Source organism: Heterobasidion irregulare (assembly GCF_000320585.1).
Source record: "Heterobasidion irregulare TC 32-1 unplaced genomic scaffold scaffold_02, whole genome shotgun sequence".
NCBI lineage: Eukaryota > Fungi > Basidiomycota > Agaricomycetes > Russulales > Bondarzewiaceae > Heterobasidion > Heterobasidion irregulare.
Genome location: NW_009258198.1, coordinates 2,681,499 through 2,701,686, shown reverse-complemented (window position 1 = coordinate 2,701,686; position 20,188 = coordinate 2,681,499). Strand labels below are relative to the sequence as shown.

Sequence of the window (20,188 nt, the reverse complement as noted above, 5' to 3'; positions counted from 1 at the left end):
TAGGCGTTTCGAAGCTATCATCGTGTCGTGAAAACATAGATCCAACACGGATAAAGATATACACGAATATTTTTGGTATTCATAAGCACAGCGATGTAGAGCGGTATACGGCGAGGGTAGCAAAGCACAGCAAAGGATAGCGAGAGAAAGCGAGAGATAGCAAGGAATCACGAAAGATAGCAACAAAAAAATGTAAAAGCAACAAAAAAAGCTCGACGAACGCGTTACTTTGGACGAACGGATCTTGGCGCGCAGTCTGTGGCCTGCACATGTAGATCACTCTCCTTGAGGTGGGTTATCGTCAACCATGTCAGAGGGACTTTTGTTGTTGTTACTGGTCAGGTCAAGACTCTTTTCCTTTTTACTCGGAAAGTCATCGTCAGCCTCGTCATGAGAGCGTCGAGACGAGGCTATGGACTGTGAATTAGTGCGCCGTGCCTTCTGTGGCGTAAAGGTAGACACGACCTTCGTTTCAAATCCTGAGCCCGAGATCACGACAAATGGACAGAAGACGTACCTGACGGAGACGTTTGGTACCAGATATTTTGGGGCTAGGGTCTGGCGTCAAGGGCACAGAGACGGCTCGTGGGTGTTCGGGCATTTCTCCCGTTTCACCTGGTAGCCAAGTCAGACTGGCGTAGGGCGTCTGGTGTGGCTCTGATTTCAGTGCGGGCTCGGCGACCATGGTCTCCAAGAAAGGAAGGTTAGATAGCTGAGTCTTTGTCGGTATCTGAGAAGGTTGGGCCGTCTTTAGCGCCTGTACAGAAACTGTTTTCTTGTGTGATGTCCAACCGCTATCGGAAGGCTTGATGCCCTGAGCCTCCAGAAATTCTGTGAGGACAATCATCAATGGCCATTCGGTTTCGATTTCAGATGATACCTCTCCACAAACCTACCTTTCGTTCGATAACGAAAAATGAATGTCACGTAAGATCCAGGATTGGCTTTGTCGAATGGTTCAATACTGAATGTTACGGGAATTTGTGGGTGTGTGGTGGTTTCCTTTCCAAACCTGCAAAAGGCACAATTAGACAAAGCGATGGGAGGTAGGAATATCGTACCCAGCGCGCATCTCATAGTACTTCTCTCTACCTCTCATGAGATTCGGAATCGGCCTGGGGGTGTTTGGCATATGGCCACCAATTCGTCTGATTCGTCGTATGCGTAAAATGATCATGCCGAGTTGTTTGGGATCCGCATCCGTCTCGATAATGTCGGCTGAATATATAGCTCAGTAGCATCGCGCCATTGAGATAAGATGAAGCCAAGATACCTTCCTCGTCAACTTTTGCGAAAACAAAGGGTCGTTCTTTGGAAGGACTGGTTCGAACTCCAGCCCTGTTACTGATGCCATCGCCATATAGAAACCTTCCAGGCACTGTGAAGCCGTCGAGGGTGATGTAGGACATGGTGTCAACTTTGCCACCTAGGTCCCTCCAGTTGACAATAAATTCCTAAGGAAGGAAGAATCGATAGGATACGAGCACAGCTCATCCTACTGCTCCGTAACACTCACTTTGCCCTCTTGACCAGCTATCCAACAAGTGGCCCTGTGCTTTTCTGTGTCAATGCTGATTTCGTATTCGGGTAGTTTCTGCCCGTCGGATGTGATCCAGGCCTCGTATCCACGATAATTCAGCATGTGTGAGGTAGCGTAAATCAAGAGATATTGTCCGATGGTTCGTGTAAAGAGCGGTAAGCAGGGTTATTCTGGTTTGTAGGAGTTGGTGCGTGAAATTAGGTATCTGGGGGGATGGGCATACACCCCTACTAGTGATAAATCTCTGAATGTTGAAACGACAGTTATGGGTGCAGATATGTGTACTGACAATTGGGAGAGAAGAAGGAATAGAGTTGTATTTCGCACGTGGCAAAGGGAGATTATGGCGACGCGTTGCTCACATGATCGCGTTCAATATGACCATGCTAGCAATTACGACCGCGTTTCGCCTGTCGCTGCCATTTTCTATCAGAGCCTCATCTTCAATACCGGCCATCATGCCACCAAAGCGCGCTGCTAGCTCCAGCAAACGCAAAGCATCGAATTCAGACTCTGAAGAAGAGTTCGAGAAAACAACGAAGAAGCCTAAAGCCGTGGTCACTGGCACCGAGTCTGATAGAGCACCAAATGGTCAACCTACTAACAAGGTGCTACCAACGGCTATCAGCTTTCCCTCACGCACAGAGAACTCGGTTAGAATTGCGTCATGGAATGTATGCGGTTTGGCTGCCAGCCAAAAGAAGGTAAGACGGCGGTTCCGTGATTGTAGTGGGGCAATTATCGACATTGTACAGGGTTTCAAATACTATGTCGAGGCGGAAGACCCTGATATTCTTATACTGACGGAAACGAAGGTGATATAGCTATAGATCAGTGTGGTTGTTGCGCTCATATATAAATGCAGGTCAACAATGAGCCCGTAGATCCCAGCTTGACGGAGAAATTTCCCCACCGTTATTGGTCAATATCCGAGAAGAAAACTTATTGTCTGCTACCTTCCACACTCGCTTTGTGTATATTCACTCAACTACTTCCTAGCTGGGACCGCCATCCTTTCCAAGCACAAACCCCTTAGTGTCGAGAAGACATTACCGGGCCATCCCGATCCGGGATCTGTCAAGGGCCGCATAATTACACTCGAGTTTGAGAATCATTATCTCGTCGCAACATACGTCGTGAATGCAGGTGAAAAATTGAAGGTATTCAGAACATATACTATGCCATTTATGTATCCTGACGAAGTCGTTCACTGCGTAACCAGACCATGGATGCTAAGAAGACATGGAACACACATTTTGAGGCCTATATCAGAGACTTGGACAAAAAGAAGCCCGTGATATGGGGTGGAGATCTCAATGTGGCCCCAACGGAAATTGGTGAGTATTTACGCTTTTGTGATGTGAAGCAACGCAATGCCGATCATGGTCATAGACTTGAGCAATGCCAAAAGAAACTGGAATAAAACACCCGGGTACACCGAGGCGGAAACGACTGCATTCAAGAATATCTTGAATCCTCCTGACGATACAAAAGATGCGAACAAGTTTGTGGACGTTTGGAGGAAGCTTCACCCTGACGATCACCATTACACATATTGGTCGTATAGGTTCAACTGTCGTAGCAAGGGAATCGGGTGGCGATTGGATATGTGTAAGTATATTCATTCTCCACCATCATGCCAATGCATGCTCAAACGCGATTCAGTTGTCCTTAGCGAGCGAATAGTAGACCGCGTCAAGATGTGCGATATCAGGAGCGACATATACGGTGCTTCAGATCACTGTCCCCTGACGATCGAGATCGAAAGTCCTCTTTAATGTATGATTCGCTCCATTCATCGCCCCCTCTTTATGCTTGATCCTCCAGTTTGACAATGATGCTCACCGCTTTTGCTTGTTCAATTATTTAAATGCATCTTTCAATGGTATCTGTGAAATTTCCCATGATTTATTGGACTTCAGCGGCGCTCATGCAGAGCTGGGATATTATTGGTCCGATGATCCGATGATTTAAGATACGCGCTGGTTTAAAGTTATGCGGGGTATTTAGGTAAAGGGCTCATGTTTTCTCCGAATTGCTGTTGACTCGACCTTTCATCTGCGTGGGCTGGATTTACAGCCACAGAGCGCGCTTTCTCAAAGACAGAAGCTATCATGGAAGACAGCCCTCATGTGCATGCTGAAGGCTCCAGTTCGGCTGTAAGCCGCCGTTTGTGTCTCTTCTTCAGTTCTCTAACTCTGTGTCTTCCAGTACCAACCCAAACAGCCGCGCATTCAGGAAGAAGATCGTTTTCCGGACGTCCCGTCGTATGTTTTCCCAGTCCTGACCCGTCACGGAGTCGTTGAAGTCCAAGAGCGCAGTGGCCAGACGACACCGTCTACCGCTCCTGCTCGTCCCTCGTTGGCACAACGCGCTCAGCGGTCAATGGGGCCATATATGCGTGTATATACTCTGTGCAGTTTTTTCGCGTCTCTCGGTGGATTTGCGTTCGGGTTTGATACAGGTACGCTCCTTTTGCCTCACCGAAGAGTGTTCTCATTCCATATGCAGGGTCCATTGGCCCTGTGACGGTCATGCCGCAATTTAAGGCAAAGTTCGATCCCATCTCTCCGGCACTACAGGGCCTCATTGTCTCGTCCATTCTCATAACGGCATCGATTTCTTCAATATTCGCTGGGCCTCTCTCGGATCGCATCTCTCGCACGCGTACCTTTGCACTTGGAGGCGCCGTGTTCAGCATCGGTTCGATTATATCTAGTGCAGCGTACAATCTGCCTATGCTATTCGTGGGACGCTGCCTCTCGGGCATCGGTGAGGGACTGTTCCTTTCGACGATCACGGTGTATATTCTGGAGATAGCGCCGACAAATATTCGAGGCAGCCTTTCATGTACTACTCAGCTGCTTATCACCATGGGAATTGCGCTAGGTAAGCCATGTAATTCATTCGACGCAGAATTTACATATATTTTATGCGCCTTTGCAGGCTATTTCATTTCCTATGGTAGTGTTCGTCTTTCGTCGTCCATTTCCTGGCGGTTGCTCTTCATGATACAAGCCTCGGTCTCGTTTATCTTTGCCTTCGGCTCTCTCTTCCTCCCGCATTCGCCCCGCTGGCTAAAGCACGTCGGGCGCACAGAGGAAGCTGCGCAGACATGGCTGAAGCTCGGATTCACGGCGACAGAGGCGGAGAAGGAACAAGAAGTCCTGCAGAGGCTACAAGATGTGGAACAGATGCAGATGCAAGAATCCTCTGCTGCTGTGGGCGTGGACGCCAAGCGGGTCGGCGCGCTGGAGACGACGCGGATGCTCTGGGACAAGGATGTGCGAGGGCGGACCGTCCTCGGCATCTTCTTGATGGGAATGCAGCAGGTGCGTGTGCTATGTCGCATCGTTTCTTGTTGCAGGGCTTAGTCTCATGGTCTCCTCACCGTTTGAGGCATGCGGGATCGACGGCGTGCTCTACGTACGTTGTTTGTGACTCATGATCGCGAGGCTGTTGCTGATGTGGATACATGCGTAAAGTATGCTCCTGTTCTATTCTCCCAAGCCGGACTGTCGTCCACAACGTCTGCGTTCCTCGCGTCTGGCATATCTGGGTTGCTCAACATCGCCTGCACGATCATCACCCAAATTTTCACAGACAACTGTGAGTCAGAACCCCTTCGTTCATCTTGTTGTGTGCTGATCGGGGCCCTTGGGCCTCGTGTGCATCCTACACAGGGGGCCGCCGTACATTGATGATCCGTGGCGGCGTCGTGATCTCAGGAACGATGCTGCTCATCGGGACGCTCTACGCGACTAACGCGTCTGCAACGGCAGCGGGGCGCTGGACGATTATCGCCCTCATCTACATCTTCGTCGTCGCCTTCTCCATGAGCTGGGCCGTGGTAAACAGAATCTACTGCTCCGAGATCCAGCCGATGCGCACGCGCGCGGCCGCAACGAGCCTCGGGCAGTGCGCGAACTGGGTACGTATCGACCACGAGTTTTTCGCCGTTCATACCCTCGACCACCACACTCACGACTCACGTTCGGTGCCCATAGACCGTGAACTGGGTCATCGCCTTCTCAACCCCGCTATTCCTCTCCAAGTCCTCCTCGGGCCCGTACTTCCTCTTTGGCACGTGCGCGCTCGTCACCGTGCTCGTCTGCGTGCTTTTCCAGCCTGAGTCGCGCGGCATCTCGCTCGAGGGCCTCGATGCGATCTTCGAAGTCAGCCCGTGGCGCAAATTTATCGCGCGTCGCGCGCCCAGGATGCACGGGATGCACGGCGAAGAACAGAAGGGTATTCCATTGCGGCTTATTGGAGCTTGAAATTTGAAGATTTGAAGTTCCTCAAAAGCATTGGTTTGTTTTTGTTTCTGCTTTACGAGCTCATGACGGATTACGCTTTGACACGCTCGCAATGAATGAATGATCATCTGTATCGGCTTCCGTTTTTTCGCTTATATCTGTACACAAGAACGCGCTCACGGGCTACGTGCCTAGAAAAGCAAAACACCTTCATGAGCACAATTCGGCTGCATAATTCCTGAGCCCGATCGGACGCCGCGTCGTCCTGCGCCATCCACATATACCTTCTCAGTACTCTCCAAACTTGATGTGCCCCGTCTCGCTCGCGTGTGCACGCGCCTCCTTCTCGCCTTTCAAGCCTTTCCCGCACACCTACAGGCACGACACAGTCCATCGACGGCAAGTCAGAAACACAAGAACAGCAAGGCCGAAAGCGCACTACGCACCTCGCACTTCAGGTCGAACGTCGTCGTGTTCGTGTACTGCCGCTTCACCCTCAGCTTCCCCGCGAGCGCCTTGAGCGCGCTCAGGTTCGGGTCCGCCGCGTCGCTGCCGACGGGCACAATACTAGCGCACCACTCCTCTGGTACGCCGAGCTCCGGCGCGAGCAGCGCCGCATCGTAGTGGATGCCAGAGTAGATCAGGAGCACGCGGTTGCCCGCACCTGCAAGCGGGGTGAAACGGTCGACGCGCCCGGTCTCGACATCGACGGAGGCAATCTCAGTCGCGTAGTGCGTCGCGAGGATGGTGAGCTCGATTGCACCGCCCCAGGTGTTGGGGGAGAGGATGGCGGAGATGTAGTCTGCGCGCGGACGACTGGAGAGAGTATGAATGGAGAGGGTAAGTGTACATGGCGGAAAGGAGGTGCATATATGGACGTATGCCACGCACCCAAGAATAGCGTCACTCCACGTATCCGGATCGTTGCGAATCGCATCCGCCACGACTGTGAGGCAGAGAAGGGTCCAAATCGCGCATACATAGAGAGAAACGCAGGTCCGTCAGTGGAGGCCAAAGCGTGCACTGCGCGGAGCAGCGAGCACGCACTCTTCCGAATTGTAGATGCCTTGGATATATCCTGCTCGAACACGACCGCGATAGACGAGAACAGACAAGAATTGTCGTCTGGTACGATCTGTCCAAATTGTACCGGAATTCAACGATTGGTGTTATCGGGTCGGTGCAGGAGTGGCGGACTTGAATGGGCACTCACGCGATGGATCAGGTACCCGCCGACAGTCTCAACATAGTCCGGCTGTGAGCTGGAAGCCGGGCTTGCACCCGGACGCGGCTGTGACACAGGCGGGGCGACAGTCTGGGCTTGGGGGTTGGCAGATAGCGAGGCCCTAGACGGGACTGGAGGTGCTGCTCCGTACGTAGAGAAGGTAGACGGGGCAGCAGCAGCAGCAGCAGCAGCAGCGCCTGCTTTCTGGGTGACGAGGAGCTGCTCGCCCGGGGCAAGGCCGAGGCTGGAGAGCGGGAGCTCAGGGATGACTGCAGTGAGGGTGCGCGGCGGGTAGCCTGCTTTGACTGATTCACGCAGAGTGCATAGTGAACAATCTCGTTCGAGGAGAACGAGGGCGGAGATAGGTGCGTACGGTCTTGGGCGGAGGGCGGGATGTCGGAGGCAGCGAGGATGGCCTGTTGGAGATCGAGCACGGTAGAGGTCTCAAAATCGACCTGAAGGGTAGACACACCCTTTGGATGTCGCAGCCGCAGCGGGGCCATCGTCGAGGACAGCGATGAGAGTTGTGGTGGGAGTGGAGAACCTGACTTGTTGCGTATACGCCGTCACAGACACATGCTACCACTACTGTCCGTCTAAGGCATCGCCCTCTTCCCCTTCGTCGTCATCGACCAACTCCTCTCCCTCGCCATCAACTAACTCCTCTCCCTCGTTGTCTTTGAAATTGATCACGATAGCAAGCCCCAGAAACAACCAATAACCGACCGCGCTGACTGCCGCCAGCCCGATCCACTGCCATCGCTTCCTATCAAATTCCCGGTCCTTCTCGCTCTTTTCTTCTTCCTTTTTTTTCGTCTCGTTTGCTCTCCACGGAGCCTGGAGCGCGGGGTACGGCAACAGCCCACGCAGAGAGTATGATTGGGGAGGGAGTATCTGCAGCTGTTCGGATGGCGAAGTCGACTGTGGGAAGGCGGCAGAGAGAACACGCCGCGCGTGTGCGAGGAGGCTGGGGTAAGACGTACTGAGAAGCGATGGGAGGAGCGGGTCGGGGAAGGGTGGGTTGATCAGGAGGAGTGTGTGTGCCGCAAGAAGAACATCGAGCGACGTCGGTCTGCAATGCGGGTAAGCTGATGGTCAGGAAGTGGGCGCGAGGCGAGGAGACGCACCTGTCGTAGAAGAAGAACCGTTCGTCACCCAGCAATCGCGCATAGAGGTCAAATGCGGCTCTCGCGCGCTCGAGAACCTAACATTCACCCAAAGCTGAGTTAATTCCATACGCAAAATCCTCGAAGACGACAACACGCACCCGTTCGCGCTCAAACGCGCCCTTGAACACCTTCTTCGGCTCTTCGTCTTTCTTTTTCTCCTTCTGCCCAAATACTTTCCTCTCCGCCTCAACATCCTCGATCTCCTCGCCCGGGAGATTCCACAGCCCACTCGCTTCGAGGCGCACGCGGTGCAGATCGCGCATGCGCTGGGGGACATAATATCGTTGCGGGACGGAGAGGGATGAAACAAGTGCCGGGTGGGTGAGGCCGTTGTAGTTCGTCGGGAGAGAATAGAACATGTGTGCCTAGCGCGGGCTACGTGTTAGAATACCTATTGCATGTATGTAGGACGTACAACAAGGTCGCCGAGGGCGGATTCGACGTGCGCGCGCCATGCGGTTCGCTTGGCGCGCTGTGGAGTGCTCAAGAGAGCATCAAGATCAGTCGAAAACGCGCTCTCTTGGTTGTTTGCTTGCGGGAGCGAGTCTGGGGTCAGCGCGGCGATGTATTTGAAGATAGACGATGCGGGAGTGACGATGTGGTGCCCGTGCGTCAGATACGGCAGTTGTCCTGTTCGACCGCAGGTCACAAAAGAAATAAAAGAGTGAGAAAGCTGCCTGATGTCGATTTAGGAAGCACTGACCCACCGCTGGGAGACAGGTCGGGATTCGTGCTTTCGACTACACGAAAACGACTGGGAATGGAGAGCTGGAGATAGAGCACGGCGGCGAGGCTCGCGGGTTCCATGGACGGTAAATCCCATTTTGCAGGCCAGATATACAAGGTCGGTGGTGAGAGCGTCATGGTCGCCGTGCTCGATGACGAGCAAGAGCCGTCGAGCCGCGCTCCCTCTTCGGACATTGGGCTTGGATCGTCACGTGAGTCGAGTCGTGCCTCCCGTTCGCCGTCACTTCTGTTCTGCTCTCGTCGCTATTGCCATCCTCCAAACAGCAACGCGACCAGGTATCTACAATAACGCGATGGAAGACGACCTCATCGTTGTTGACGACCTCGAGCCCTACTCCTTCTCCCGGCCCACTCCAGGGCCCATCGCTTCCACCTCCGCTCTCCCACCTAATATCAGTATCAACACCATCACCACCAGCACACGTCCCCAGCGCGCGGCTGCCGCTGCCGGAGTAACTGCGCGCCAGCGCAACACGCCCTCTCTTGGCGACCTCTCGCTCTCCACCAACGAGCGTACGACGCGGTCCGCGCACGCGCGGGTGCGGGGCGGCAGCAGCAGCGGTGGCGCACCAAAACTCAAGCTCAAGCTGAGTGACAAGGCGGCGGCGCAGGCGCCAGGGATGAGCTTCCTCGGTACGTACGACCGTGAGCTCGACTCGGACGACGAAGAGTTGTCATTTGAGGAGCAGTTCATTCTGCGTCTGCCGCCCGGTGAGGACTGCGAGCGGTTGCGCAAGATGGTCGCCGCGAGGGAGGTGGGGCAGGACGTGTGGTTCAAGTTCAAAGGTGTGTTCTTACTTGTGGGGGAGAGTTTCGGGAGCGGTGGGTGCTGGGTGCTGATGTTCTGAGTGTTTCTGGTTCAGACTCACGGAGGGCAGTGTTTCACATCGGAAACAATCTGTATTCTTCGAAACTGGTCGACCTGCCATGTATAATCGAGGCTCAGAAGACACTCGACAGCAAGCAGATGTTCAAAGTGGCAGATATATGCCAGGTCCGGGCTCTCTCCCCTCGTGTCTGCGCGCGTCCCTTTCGAACCATCCAATTGACCACGGTCGTAGATGCTGCTCGTGGGAGATCGAATACAAAATGAAGACGCTCTCGGGAACCACAAGAGCTTCAACATTGACGACTTCATCTGGCAGCATGGGGTCACCCCCCCTCTGCACCATGTACGCAAACGGCGTTTCCGCAAGCGCGTGAACAAGCGGACCATTGAGAGCGTCGAGCAGGAGGTCGAGCGGCTGCTCGAGGAAGACGCATTGGCGGACGAGGTCAAGTTCGGTGTGCCCTCCCCTGCTCTCGCACGTCCCGGCGCTTATGTGCTTTGTTTTCGGGCGTCGTAAACAGACGTGCTTGAGAATGTCAACCCCGACCTGTCTGATTCTGAATTCCTCGAGCGGGAGGAGCCATTGGACGCGCCTACGCCAGGCTTCTTGTCTGAGGCTGGCGATGCGCCGACGCCCGCGCCCGGTGAAGGCGGTGAGGGGAGCGGTGAAGAGGACGAGGACGGCGAAGCAGAAGGTGACATTGACGAGGAGCTCGCCGCTGAGCTCGATCTCGCGCTTGCGGACGACGACGACGAAGACGACGAAGACGACGAAAGCGAGGATGAGGAAGAAGAGGATGAGGATGAGGATGAGGAGACGGCACAGGCACGGCAGCTCCTGCACGAGGAGATAACAGATCTCGAAGCTGCGGTGCGGAAAAAGGAGGTGGAGGTCGCGAGCGCGGGCAACCCGCTCATCCGCCGACGGTTCGAAGACGCGCTGCGGAAGCTCCGCGCGGACCTGGACATGAAGCTCGCGCAGCGGGACGAGATGAAGGAGATGGCACGCCGGCGGAAGGAGGGCGGGGTGAGCGAGGGCGGAGACGCGGATGGCGAGGAAGGTGGGGACCCGGACGCGGTGGGCGGCGATGCGGAGGCGGACGACGTGGAACGCATGGCGATGGCTATGGCGATGGAGATGAGCGCGATGGGCCCGCCTCCGCTACCATCCCTGCCGCCCCCGCCCGGGCCACACGATGCGAATGTTGTGGTCGAGGAGGGCATGGATGACGACGATCTTTTTGGGCCTGACGAGGAGAGCGTGCAGATGGACACTACATGATCCGTCGACTCCATTCTGGTGTATTTATTTTCCTTGCATCTTAACTTATGCATGCCCCACGGAACGATCACGGTGTATGTGTATTCAATTCGATTCCCAAATTCCACGGTCGATCTTCGCGTATATCGTCACCAATCAAGGGCTACGACGGGGGGAGGAGCGATACAATGCCCGCCTGCAGTACGAGTGGAACATACACGACACACATAAACGGCGCAAACCACACGCCCAGCACTTCCCAGTGCCACACCGCCTGCCGCACCTCTTCCCATACGGTGAGCCACCCCAGCGCGAGCGCCACGTAAACGCTGTACGCCGAGAGCCGCACGTGCAGGGAAGAGGATATAGATGCGGCAAGGGAAAGCGGGACGCCGAGAAGAACGGCAAGGAAGGCAGCGAGGGAAAAGTTGACGACAGAGGTGATGGAGACGATGGTGCTAGCGAAGCAGAGAAGAAGAGATTTGAGCAAGGTTGGGAGCGGCGCGCGAGTAGAGGGGTCATATGTTGGAAAGAGTAGGGCAGCGAGGGGGAGGAGAGCGGTGAAGAATATTACAGGTAAGGTCAGTGTCTGCAGACACACCGGATGCTCAGTGGGTATGATCGATAGCAGTAGAGCTGTGTGACATACCATTTGATTCTTCATGAACCATGTCGACGAAAGCGCGGTAAATAAGATCGCTCCTACACCATGCGTAGCGCACATGATTCCCAGGACCGGGAGCACATCCCGCCTTCGCCTGATCCACTTCACCTTGGGCCCTTCTGGATCCGCATCCTTCTTCTCGTCCCCTTCATCATCCTCGACGACTTGCGTCCACCCCGCATTCACCCACTCACCCAGCCCCCCAAACATGAGCGCTGTACCGATGAGCACCGCGCTGGGGAGATACTTGCCGATCTTTAGGAAGGTGCCGGGAGTGGTCATGATGTAGAAAAAGAAAGAGGCGTGTAGGCGCTCGATGAGGTTGCTCATCGTACGGAGAGTCGATTCGACAATGCTGCGTGCGACATGAGAACTCGGCGTTGAGAGAATTTGTTGGAAGTACATTACCGGCCTAGCGCATGGAAACCGTGGGGACCGTTTGAGGGTACTGCGTAAAGCGTGATAGCGTCTATACGGAATCTGTGGAGTTCCGATGATTATCACGGATGTACTGCCACGAAGAGAGGGCAAATCCTTACTGATGCAAAAGCCCATGCACGCCGCTAGTCCGTCCCCTAGCTTGATACCCCACATGCCGAAGGACGTTCTTGGCTCGATACGCATATTCAGTCACGTCAGATCTTTCAGCGACAGCTTTTGGCACCCATTGTGGGATGATTTGCAAGATATTTTGATGTCCGGGAAATTCGGACGGCTCAACCTGGTCGTAGAGCACAACGGGGACACCGCCAGTGTGGTGGGAGATGACGCGAAAGGAATTTATGAGGTCTTGATTTGGAAGACGACCGTTCAGGCCCTCTGTATGCAGAAATTTTCGATCGGACAGTGCTCTAAAGCCCTTGAATATCGCAGACGAACCTCGGAAAACGCCTAGGTGAGAAAAGGAATGACCAGGATAGTCGATGTTCAGAGCTGTCCATATAACGCCAGACTGATGTGCAAGATGTTCGGCTTCGAGGTCTAAATTTCTTTTGATAGATATACCTGCTCCTTGACCAGTGATATCATACCGACTTACTGGATTGACCTGAGCCGTGATATGCGCTCAGCCACGCATGCATACCATCAAGGTAGCCGTCGCTGATAACAAAGATGATGTCCTTTGACCAATGTGAGTATCCTGCGAGAAGGTAAGACGAAGTCAAAGACCAGAAATACTATAGACAGACGTTTCAAGAAAGCAGACAGTGCCAGTATTGTGGAGACCCCGCGCAGGTTCAAAGCGCCATCGTCGGGACCGCTCTGGCTTAGCCAAGAAGCGCTGAGGAGTATGGCCTCAGTCCCTGAGGTCCTGGGAGATGAAAGCACAGCATATGCATTAGTTCCGGATATCATCTACGGAAGAATATTAGCAAAGGTACAAAATGAGTATAGGTGAATAACCCGACTTCGGTGCTGGTTGTGAACGCGTATTTTTGTGTCGAAGTCGAGATGCCTAGTTTGGCGAACTCGGTCATGAAGTAGTTTGCCCGTCTAGATGGCAGCATAGTATCAATGCGGGTACGTACACGGGAAACGAACTCAGAGTCTCACTCCTCGCTTGATGCATTCCTGTCTCGTAGCGCTTCGAGCTCGGAGAGGTAACTGTCTGCACGGTGAACGTCGCCCCAATTCCAATACGTAGCCACCTGATCGGTAGCCATGGCTTAGCAGAGCGGAACAACAGAGGCTGCGAGCAAGTACTTGGGCGGGCTGGAGAGCATTCTCATCGATGTATGTGCTTTGGCTGAGCTCAGGGAGCGGCAGCGCAAGCATCCAAATGTACCCTATTAGAAGAAGGATAATTCTGGTCAAACTGAGGGCGTGCACGAATACAAGACGGCAGGGACTGCGAACCTCAGAACACTGAGATGACGCCAGAGGAGGTAGGTCACGACCTTGCGTCTGATGATTCTGCCAACGACTGCATCCTGCGGCTGGTCACCTTTAAGAGGCCTGTGGAAGAGTCGACGTAGCATGTAAGGCGACGGCAAGAGGCCGTGGTGAGTGGTCGTGAGCGTGAGTAAAGAGCGGAGAGGCTCGCCGCAGCCACCTGCACCGCACATTGCCCTCAAATATCCCCAGGGGATATTCGGGGTATATTAGCAATATACCTGGAATATACCTGGAATATACTCGTCAGGGAATATCCCTCAAATATCCCCCAGTCAATCCCAGCTGGGAGATGACTCATCCATTTTGACGGTCACCTGATGAGTGCGCATCGTCGGACAGCGTCGAGATTTCTCTTAAGTGCTCTCTTCGTCTTACCCTCTAGGAGCCTCCAGTGTGCACATACCTTGGTGAGTCTTTCTCCCACTGAAACATGTTTCCATATGCTCTATAGTTCCGGTTTTCTCATATAATCAGATCTAATGCCTGAAAATGCGGGATCAGAGCACATATATGCGTCCATTTAGGGCAGGCCGGGGTGGGACTGAAGGAGATTGCAAGCACAGCCTACGATGTGTGTGCAGCAAGAATTGTCAGAACGGTGGGTATTGCGGGTGTGAGCGTGAACGTTGGATGGATGAGATCAAGGGTAAGCACAGGCTGAGCTTGGTGGCGTTGGCGTGGGTGCTAGCATCTGTGTTTCTCATGTGCATGGTGGCTCAGATTAGCCTCAGAGTCTGCGGTGCGCGCGCAAGTGCCAATGTCGTCGGGGCAGCAGCAGCAGTAGCAACATCAGTGAGGCCAGTGTTCATCTGGGCTCTCCGTGTCACAGTGCTAACCCCCCGCACGGCAGTACTGACCCCCGCACTACACCGCATTCTTTCCATTCCCCTCGCTCCCTGCACTCGCCAACCTTATCAAGCTGCAACCCTTCCTGGTGACCTTGTCTCTTCCCGCACTGATCTTCTCAGCCTTGACACGCATGCTCACCCCGCTTCTCCGCAGGATGCGCCTCTCTACGTTGCCGGCACCGATGCACTCGCCAGTGGCTGCGTTTGTGCACGTGGCGTGCTACCAGATGCGCTCGTGTTCGACAGCGCGGTGCCGCAGCCCGACGCATCCCCCAAAATGTACTCCTCGAATTCGAGGCCACGTGCGGACGCACCGCTCCTGCCACTGCAATAGATTCTTGCATCAAGGTGCTGGTCGTCCCATCCCTGATGCGCGCCGTGGCTGCTTGCGTATGCGGGGGAACATCTAGCCAGGATTCGCACCTCTCGCCTCTTCAAGTATATTTTGTAGATCTTTCAAGCCTTAGAATTGTCGTGTAGCCTTCAATAGCATGTATTAGTTTTATGATTTGTTAATATAATTATTTCTCTATCTATGGAGCGCATATAAAGTGATTGGAATGATATCGAGCTCGAATAAACCCACAATATACTGTGAATATACTCAGTACCCAGGTATATTCACGGTATATTCAAGACATTACCTTGAATCGACTGTGAATATCCCTGGAGGGGAGGTGGGTATATTTGCGGTTGATTCTGGGTATATTGCTAATATACCACAGATATCCCCTGGGGATTATTAGGGACGATGTGCGGTGCTGCGCGTCGATCTTAACGCGTTCCTCGTTCACTCCACGACGACTGCCATAAGTCTGTGCGACATCATCACCAATCCTTCACACAGTCTACGATGACCACGAAGCGCAAGCGACGAGTGGGGTATACCACTGAAGGCCTGGCCGCTGGCGAACGGCTCAAACGGCACAAGCTCGCTACAAGCATATCCGACTCCCCGTGGGGCTGGGTCGGTACGGAAGTCATCGACGCGTCGGAGATCTCTCTCAAACATAGGCTTGCGACCTGCAGCTTTGCACGCGCTCCCACTTTCTGCCCGAACAAGTACAGCTTCCGCCCGCCCAAGCCTGAATACCAGGACACACAGGAGAATGTGGAACGCAGCGCGCGCGGAGGCGACGAGGTGATCGTCATTTCGGATGATGAGGCCCCACACTGCAATAAAAAGCTGTGTCGTAAGAACCCCAATTGTGTGAACTATGTCGGGCAGGAGAAATGGGAAAACAGAAGTGAGTCACTATGCTATATGTCTTGCCGCGATGGCTTTGACGTTGCATCGCGCGCGCTTAGCAACTGCTTTGAAGCAGTACACAGTAGCAGCCAACCTTGGGAGAGATCCGAGCCTCGACAACAGGCAGTCGGGGCTCCCCGTGGGTTTGAAGGTGTGCAGTATCACACTTCACTTATGAAAATTATATGACATCCTCGCAGAATCTCGGAGCCACTTGTTACGCGAACGCATATATTCAGGTTAGTCTCTTTCTCTCTGCTCCTCCTGATCTTTTAAGATCTGTTTCGTAGGTTTGGTTTCAGGATCTGGCATTCCGTAATGGGGTCTACCATTGTCAGCCTTCTCAAGACAAGGAACATTCATTCGAAGTATGTTCATTACCATGTTCCTTTGGATCTTATCTTCATCTCCAATGATCAGGATTCCCCGATCTTCCAGCTCCAAGCAACATTCGCCGCGCTGCAGGCTGGCAAGCAAAGAGTATTCAATCCTTTGAAGCTCGTGGAGAGCTTGAAGTTGCGTACGAATGAGCAGCAGGATGCACAAGAGTTCGTCAATCAACCGCTCATTGTCTACATTATAACGAATGATACTTCGCTGCTCGCAATATTGGCCTATCCAGGTTCTCCAAGCTTTTCATGTCACACCTCGACACTGAATTCCAGAAGCAGGCCGACCCTGTGTTGAAAAACCTTTTGTCTCGTCAAGTATGCTTTTGTTTGCTGAGAGATCCTCTGAAAACATATATCCAACCTAGCCGTTTTCTTCTCTCTCCAGTTTGAAGGTAGCCAGGCATATGCAACTGTGTGCCAGGCATGCGGCAATCGTTCTGAACGGGACTCTGATTTTCTAGAAATCGAGATCAATTTGGAGGTACTACATCATCATGTTCTCGCTTTTGAAGTCGGGCGTTGAACACCCTCGTGTAGAACAATGCCACACTGGAAAGTCGTCTCCAGGCAGTCCTGCAGCCCGAAATGCTGTCTGGGGATAACAAGTCCGTGCATACCTAACCATTTACATTTACTTCGGCTGATCTGCCACGGGGAGCATCCAGGTATCGCTGCCCACGCTGTGGGACTCTCGAAGATGCCACCAGACAGCTTCTCCTGCGCAAACTCCCGCCCGTCTTGCACTTTTCTCTGCTGCGGTTTGTGTTCGACATCTCCACGATGGAGCGTAAAAAGAGCAAGCATGCTGTCGCGTATCCTCTGGTGCTCGACATGAACCGGTTCTTGGCCGATCCTCCCGCGGATGAGAACGAGAATATCTACGACCTTCAGGGTGTCCTGCTTCACAAGGGGCCTAGCGCCTATCATGGACATTATGAGGCTCAGGTTTTCGATGTGACGTGAGTCTTTTTGTGTGTGTGCGTAAGGTTGTAATTGTCTTATGTATCTCAAATCCGCAGCAATAACGCGTGGTTTCAATTTAACGATGAAGTCGTCACAAGAGTGAAACCTCCAGGAGCCAACGGTGTTAGTGACAAAGACAAAGCTAAAGGGTCTGACAGCGTTATTTTTCCCTTCGATCCCATGCTGATTAAGTTCTAGCTCTCAGACAGTCAAGGGAAAGGCTAATGCGAGAAAGGTGCTAAGGATTGAGGATAGCGACGACGATGTCATTGAGTGCGTGTCTACTCCTCCGAAACGTAGCTCATGACCAATGACACGGCTCAGGGTCAGCCCATCCACCAGCGAAGTCAAAAGCGCTCCTTCTCAATCCTCCAGGCAACTACTCCCCCTTCATCATCAGAAGTTTCACAGGTATTCACGGTCAATCGCAGTTACATCACGTCCAAAGAAGCATATATGTTGATCTACGCTCGACGATCTGCGAACACAAGACGAGAAACTCCGGCGCCGCCACCGCGGGCGCTTGATGCAGTGCGAAGGATGAACGAGACTCATGAGAGAGCTTGTGCCGCATACATAGAAAGGTAAGTTTACCGGGCTATGGCTTAGCCACTGTCAATGATTGTGCACCCCAGAGAAGACGCTATGCAAACGCGATTCGACAGCTTGCGCGAGAGGGTGATGCATCTCTATCAATCATGGCACCTCACATCTAACGATGAGGTAAGTACAGATTGTTCATTACTCTCAAAAATGAGACTTATTCACTTCCTCCATAGAAATCCATTATCACCAGTCAAGAGGCATTGGAGCTGTTCCTTTCAAGGCCATTAGGGGAACGCTTGGAAAAATCAAGCGAGGTCGAAGATACAAAGACAAATGGCGAAGGGTCCGATTCATCCTCCAAAGAAAAGGTTGCAGATGCGAGCCGTAGCGCGCAGCAGGGTGCGACCCCTCAACTGGGCGACATCTCCATTGAAGGTATCATCTGTGCTCATGGGCGGCTCGATCCGCGAAAGTCAGACGACATGAAGAGGATCAGCTACGTCCGTCACTTTTCGCTCTCAGCCTTGGCTGGCTAACGACGCGACCGAATCACAGACGATATATGAATCCATTTTACATCAAGAAGGATGTCGATTTATCCCAGAAATGAGTCCAGAAGACGTGTGCGATGAGTGCGTCCGAGAGATCTTCACAGGTAAGCCAAGCCATCGCAGCACCTCATCTGCTGATGTCGTGACCTTGTACGTGCAGAGAAACTTTACCAATATCTCCATCCAAAGCAGGTGGAGCAACTCGAAGATATCCTGACAGGAACAGACGTATCAGATTCTGAAAGTTATTGGATCTCGAAGCAGTGGCTGAGAGGTATTTATAGGCCGTGCGTTCTCTGCTCGCCGGTCATGTCTGACAGAACGCCGCAGACTGGAGACTCAACAAGCCAAAGATGCATACGGAACTGGAAGCAGACCCACCGCCGGATTCGGGTGCCTACAGCGGCCATGTCATGTGTGAACATGGATGTTTGTCTCTAAACACAACGGCTCGTCAGCGAATACCGGAAGAGGTAATGCTTCGATTACATCGAGTACGGCGTTGCTGATAGTCTGGTCAGGCATATCTGGTGCTCAAAGGCTTATTTCCGTCTTGGGAAACATTGCCCGAAGGCGCCGAGCACTGTGCCGTCTGTGAGGCAGCCATTCAAATATCTCGGGAGGACAAGCGTGGGATGCGTAAGGTGGTGGAAACTGAAAAGGTATGCCGAGCAGCATATTGCGACTTTTGAGAGTTGCTGATATGCTCGACACATCCGCAGGCCAGGCTCAAGCATATGCACGACAACGCTCTGGTTGGGAACACCGCCCTCCTCGAAAATGTCCCTTGTGCTCTCATCCCCGCGACCTTTGTCCGTTCCTGGAGACAATGGATCCTGCGACCCGGAGAACATCCACGCCCGGACCGCCTCGACAACACCCCTTTTCTCTGCCCTCACGATATGCTCAACATAGACCCAAATTTGGACCTCGACACCTCGGTCTGCCTTGTCCGAGGAGAGGATTGGAAGACGTTGGAAGAGCTGTGAGTCGAGTCCTCCGTTTAGGCTGCGGACAGTCCCTCTGACCATCACTGCTGTGTTCAGCTACGATGCCAAGCCCCTGATTCAAGTCATCAATCGACCGAATTCCGACGCCGAGGACGGCTCCAACTTTTCTTTCCAGCACCCGATCCCTGTCTGCCATGAATGCCGATGGCAGCGGTGCGTGGGACCCCGCTATTTCAACTTAGTTGGGCGCTGATTTCCTCTGCAGGAAGGCAAACTTCGACACCACTGAGGTCACCGTCCACGTTCTGATGGCCAGTGAGCCGGACCCCACGCCCGAGACGTACGGCTCCCGCCACAAGCCCAGCCAAGGCCTCCAGCAGACGACGCTCGTGACGTACGCGGGCGCGCGCAAGTCGAAGCGCCTCCGGCAAGCCAAGCAGCGCAAAGACAAGCGCCTGTGCATCTCCAAAGACATGTCCGTGAAGGACATCAAGCTCCTGGTACGTGCCGTCCCCCGCCCTCGCCGAGCGAGCCGCCGCAGCGTCGTCAAAACTGACCACCCGCCGTGGCGCTGCAGATCCAGGAACACCTCGACGTGCCGACCATCTGCCAGCGGCTGTTCCTGCGCGGTAAGGAGCTGCAGGAGAACGAGGCGACCGTCGCGCAGCTCGAGATGGTCGAGAACGACTTTGTCGACCTCCGCCAGGAGAACGAGGACGTCGACCTGCTCGAGGACACAGACGTCGACGAGCCTAAGGCGAAGCGCCGCGCCGAGGGCCGCGCGTTCGGCGGCACCCTGCTGGGCGGCGGCGGCGGCAGCGGCAGGGGGAGTTCCGTACCGCCGACGTCCTCGTTCGAGGATAGCACGAGCGAAGGGACGTCCACGCCGCTCGAGTCCACGCTCGCCTGCCCGGCGTGCACCTTGGAGAACCCTATCACCGCGACCGTCTGCACGATATGCGACACACCTCTAGTCTATATATAATAATCTGTAATTTGCTTTTTATACATTGCGACCGTGCATTTACATACTGCTGCTGCTGCTTACTCCCCCTACTATCCCTCGGCGATGTCTATCAGAACAGGACACAGATGACGATGA

At 53.7% G+C, this 20,188-nt stretch overlaps 8 protein-coding genes across 8 annotated transcripts; 4 read left to right on the top strand and 4 right to left on the bottom strand.

Moving 5' to 3' along the window:
- Positions 1 to 37: 37 nt before the first annotated feature.
- Positions 38 to 1,642, bottom strand: HETIRDRAFT_443744 (uncharacterized protein; the record flags this gene model as incomplete). Its single annotated transcript, XM_009544572.1, has 6 exons — positions 38 to 465; positions 518 to 831; positions 897 to 1,012; positions 1,062 to 1,218; positions 1,274 to 1,454; positions 1,517 to 1,642. 6 exons carry the CDS (start codon positions 1,640 to 1,642, stop codon positions 277 to 279), a joined length of 1,083 nt encoding a protein of 360 aa, XP_009542867.1. The 3' UTR covers positions 38 to 276.
- A 356-nt stretch (positions 1,643 to 1,998) lies between these two features.
- On the top strand, positions 1,999 to 3,318 carry HETIRDRAFT_100374 (uncharacterized protein; the record flags this gene model as incomplete). The annotated part of the gene is made up of 7 exons (XM_009544571.1): positions 1,999 to 2,244; positions 2,296 to 2,355; positions 2,406 to 2,487; positions 2,540 to 2,700; positions 2,763 to 2,877; positions 2,933 to 3,151; positions 3,206 to 3,318. The coding sequence occupies 7 exons, from the start codon at positions 1,999 to 2,001 to the stop codon at positions 3,316 to 3,318; spliced, it is 996 nt and encodes a 331-aa protein (XP_009542866.1).
- Positions 3,319 to 3,937: 619 nt separating this feature from the next.
- On the top strand, positions 3,938 to 5,817 carry HETIRDRAFT_42763 (MFS sugar transporter; the record flags this gene model as incomplete). The annotated part of the gene is made up of 7 exons (XM_009543461.1): positions 3,938 to 4,004; positions 4,052 to 4,429; positions 4,487 to 4,872; positions 4,940 to 4,966; positions 5,026 to 5,149; positions 5,224 to 5,471; positions 5,548 to 5,817. 7 exons carry the CDS (start codon positions 3,938 to 3,940, stop codon positions 5,815 to 5,817), a joined length of 1,500 nt encoding a protein of 499 aa, XP_009541756.1.
- Positions 5,818 to 6,084: 267 nt separating this feature from the next.
- HETIRDRAFT_44172 (cysteine protease C88) lies at positions 6,085 to 6,934 on the bottom strand (the record flags this gene model as incomplete). Its single annotated transcript, XM_009543509.1, has 4 exons — positions 6,085 to 6,168; positions 6,243 to 6,612; positions 6,688 to 6,742; positions 6,844 to 6,934. Coding segments are annotated over 4 exons (600 nt in total), but the record flags the coding sequence as incomplete, so codon positions are not given.
- A 672-nt stretch (positions 6,935 to 7,606) lies between these two features.
- HETIRDRAFT_311143 (uncharacterized protein) lies at positions 7,607 to 9,111 on the bottom strand (the record flags this gene model as incomplete). The annotated part of the gene is made up of 5 exons (XM_009544570.1): positions 7,607 to 8,093; positions 8,149 to 8,225; positions 8,289 to 8,555; positions 8,606 to 8,820; positions 8,898 to 9,111. 5 exons carry the CDS (start codon positions 9,109 to 9,111, stop codon positions 7,607 to 7,609), a joined length of 1,260 nt encoding a protein of 419 aa, XP_009542865.1.
- A 119-nt stretch (positions 9,112 to 9,230) lies between these two features.
- On the top strand, positions 9,231 to 11,048 carry HETIRDRAFT_308645 (uncharacterized protein; the record flags this gene model as incomplete). Its single annotated transcript, XM_009544569.1, has 4 exons — positions 9,231 to 9,723; positions 9,801 to 9,931; positions 9,999 to 10,221; positions 10,288 to 11,048. 4 exons carry the CDS (start codon positions 9,231 to 9,233, stop codon positions 11,046 to 11,048), a joined length of 1,608 nt encoding a protein of 535 aa, XP_009542864.1.
- Positions 11,049 to 11,109: 61 nt separating this feature from the next.
- HETIRDRAFT_380329 (uncharacterized protein) lies at positions 11,110 to 13,527 on the bottom strand. The gene is made up of 10 exons (XM_009544568.1): positions 13,396 to 13,527; positions 13,246 to 13,340; positions 13,101 to 13,185; positions 12,882 to 13,047; positions 12,731 to 12,832; positions 12,571 to 12,672; positions 12,231 to 12,510; positions 12,100 to 12,171; positions 11,677 to 12,046; positions 11,110 to 11,616 (listed from the first exon to the last, which is right to left on the bottom strand). Exons 1-10 carry the CDS (start codon positions 13,465 to 13,467, stop codon positions 11,191 to 11,193), a joined length of 1,770 nt encoding a protein of 589 aa, XP_009542863.1. The 5' UTR covers positions 13,468 to 13,527; the 3' UTR covers positions 11,110 to 11,190.
- Positions 13,528 to 15,288: 1,761 nt separating this feature from the next.
- Positions 15,289 to 20,118, top strand: HETIRDRAFT_154247 (uncharacterized protein; the record flags this gene model as incomplete). The annotated part of the gene is made up of 23 exons (XM_009544567.1): positions 15,289 to 15,682; positions 15,744 to 15,835; positions 15,885 to 15,923; positions 15,975 to 16,052; positions 16,105 to 16,232; positions 16,307 to 16,391; positions 16,462 to 16,557; positions 16,614 to 16,681; positions 16,742 to 17,035; positions 17,096 to 17,188; positions 17,238 to 17,312; positions 17,364 to 17,414; positions 17,471 to 17,623; positions 17,675 to 17,762; positions 17,819 to 18,085; positions 18,141 to 18,240; positions 18,297 to 18,410; positions 18,467 to 18,609; positions 18,658 to 18,798; positions 18,859 to 19,121; positions 19,183 to 19,299; positions 19,352 to 19,586; positions 19,664 to 20,118. The coding sequence occupies 23 exons, from the start codon at positions 15,289 to 15,291 to the stop codon at positions 20,069 to 20,071; spliced, it is 3,522 nt and encodes a 1,173-aa protein (XP_009542862.1). The 3' UTR covers positions 20,072 to 20,118.
- Positions 20,119 to 20,188: the final 70 nt, after the last annotated feature.

Bases quoted from the DNA above. Each gene is read 5' to 3' on its own strand.
- HETIRDRAFT_380329 (XM_009544568.1), bottom strand. From the start codon at position 13,467: ATGCTTGCGCTGCCGCTCCCTGAGCTCAGCCAAAGCACATACATCGAT. The intron at 12,673-12,730 runs GTAAGTCGGTAT...AAAGAAATTTAG, and splicing joins TCACGGCTCAGGTCAATCCA to ACCTCGAAGCCGAACATCTT. The intron at 12,172-12,230 runs GTAAGGATTTGC...GGAACTCCACAG, and splicing joins GTGCATGGGCTTTTGCATCA to ATTCCGTATAGACGCTATCA.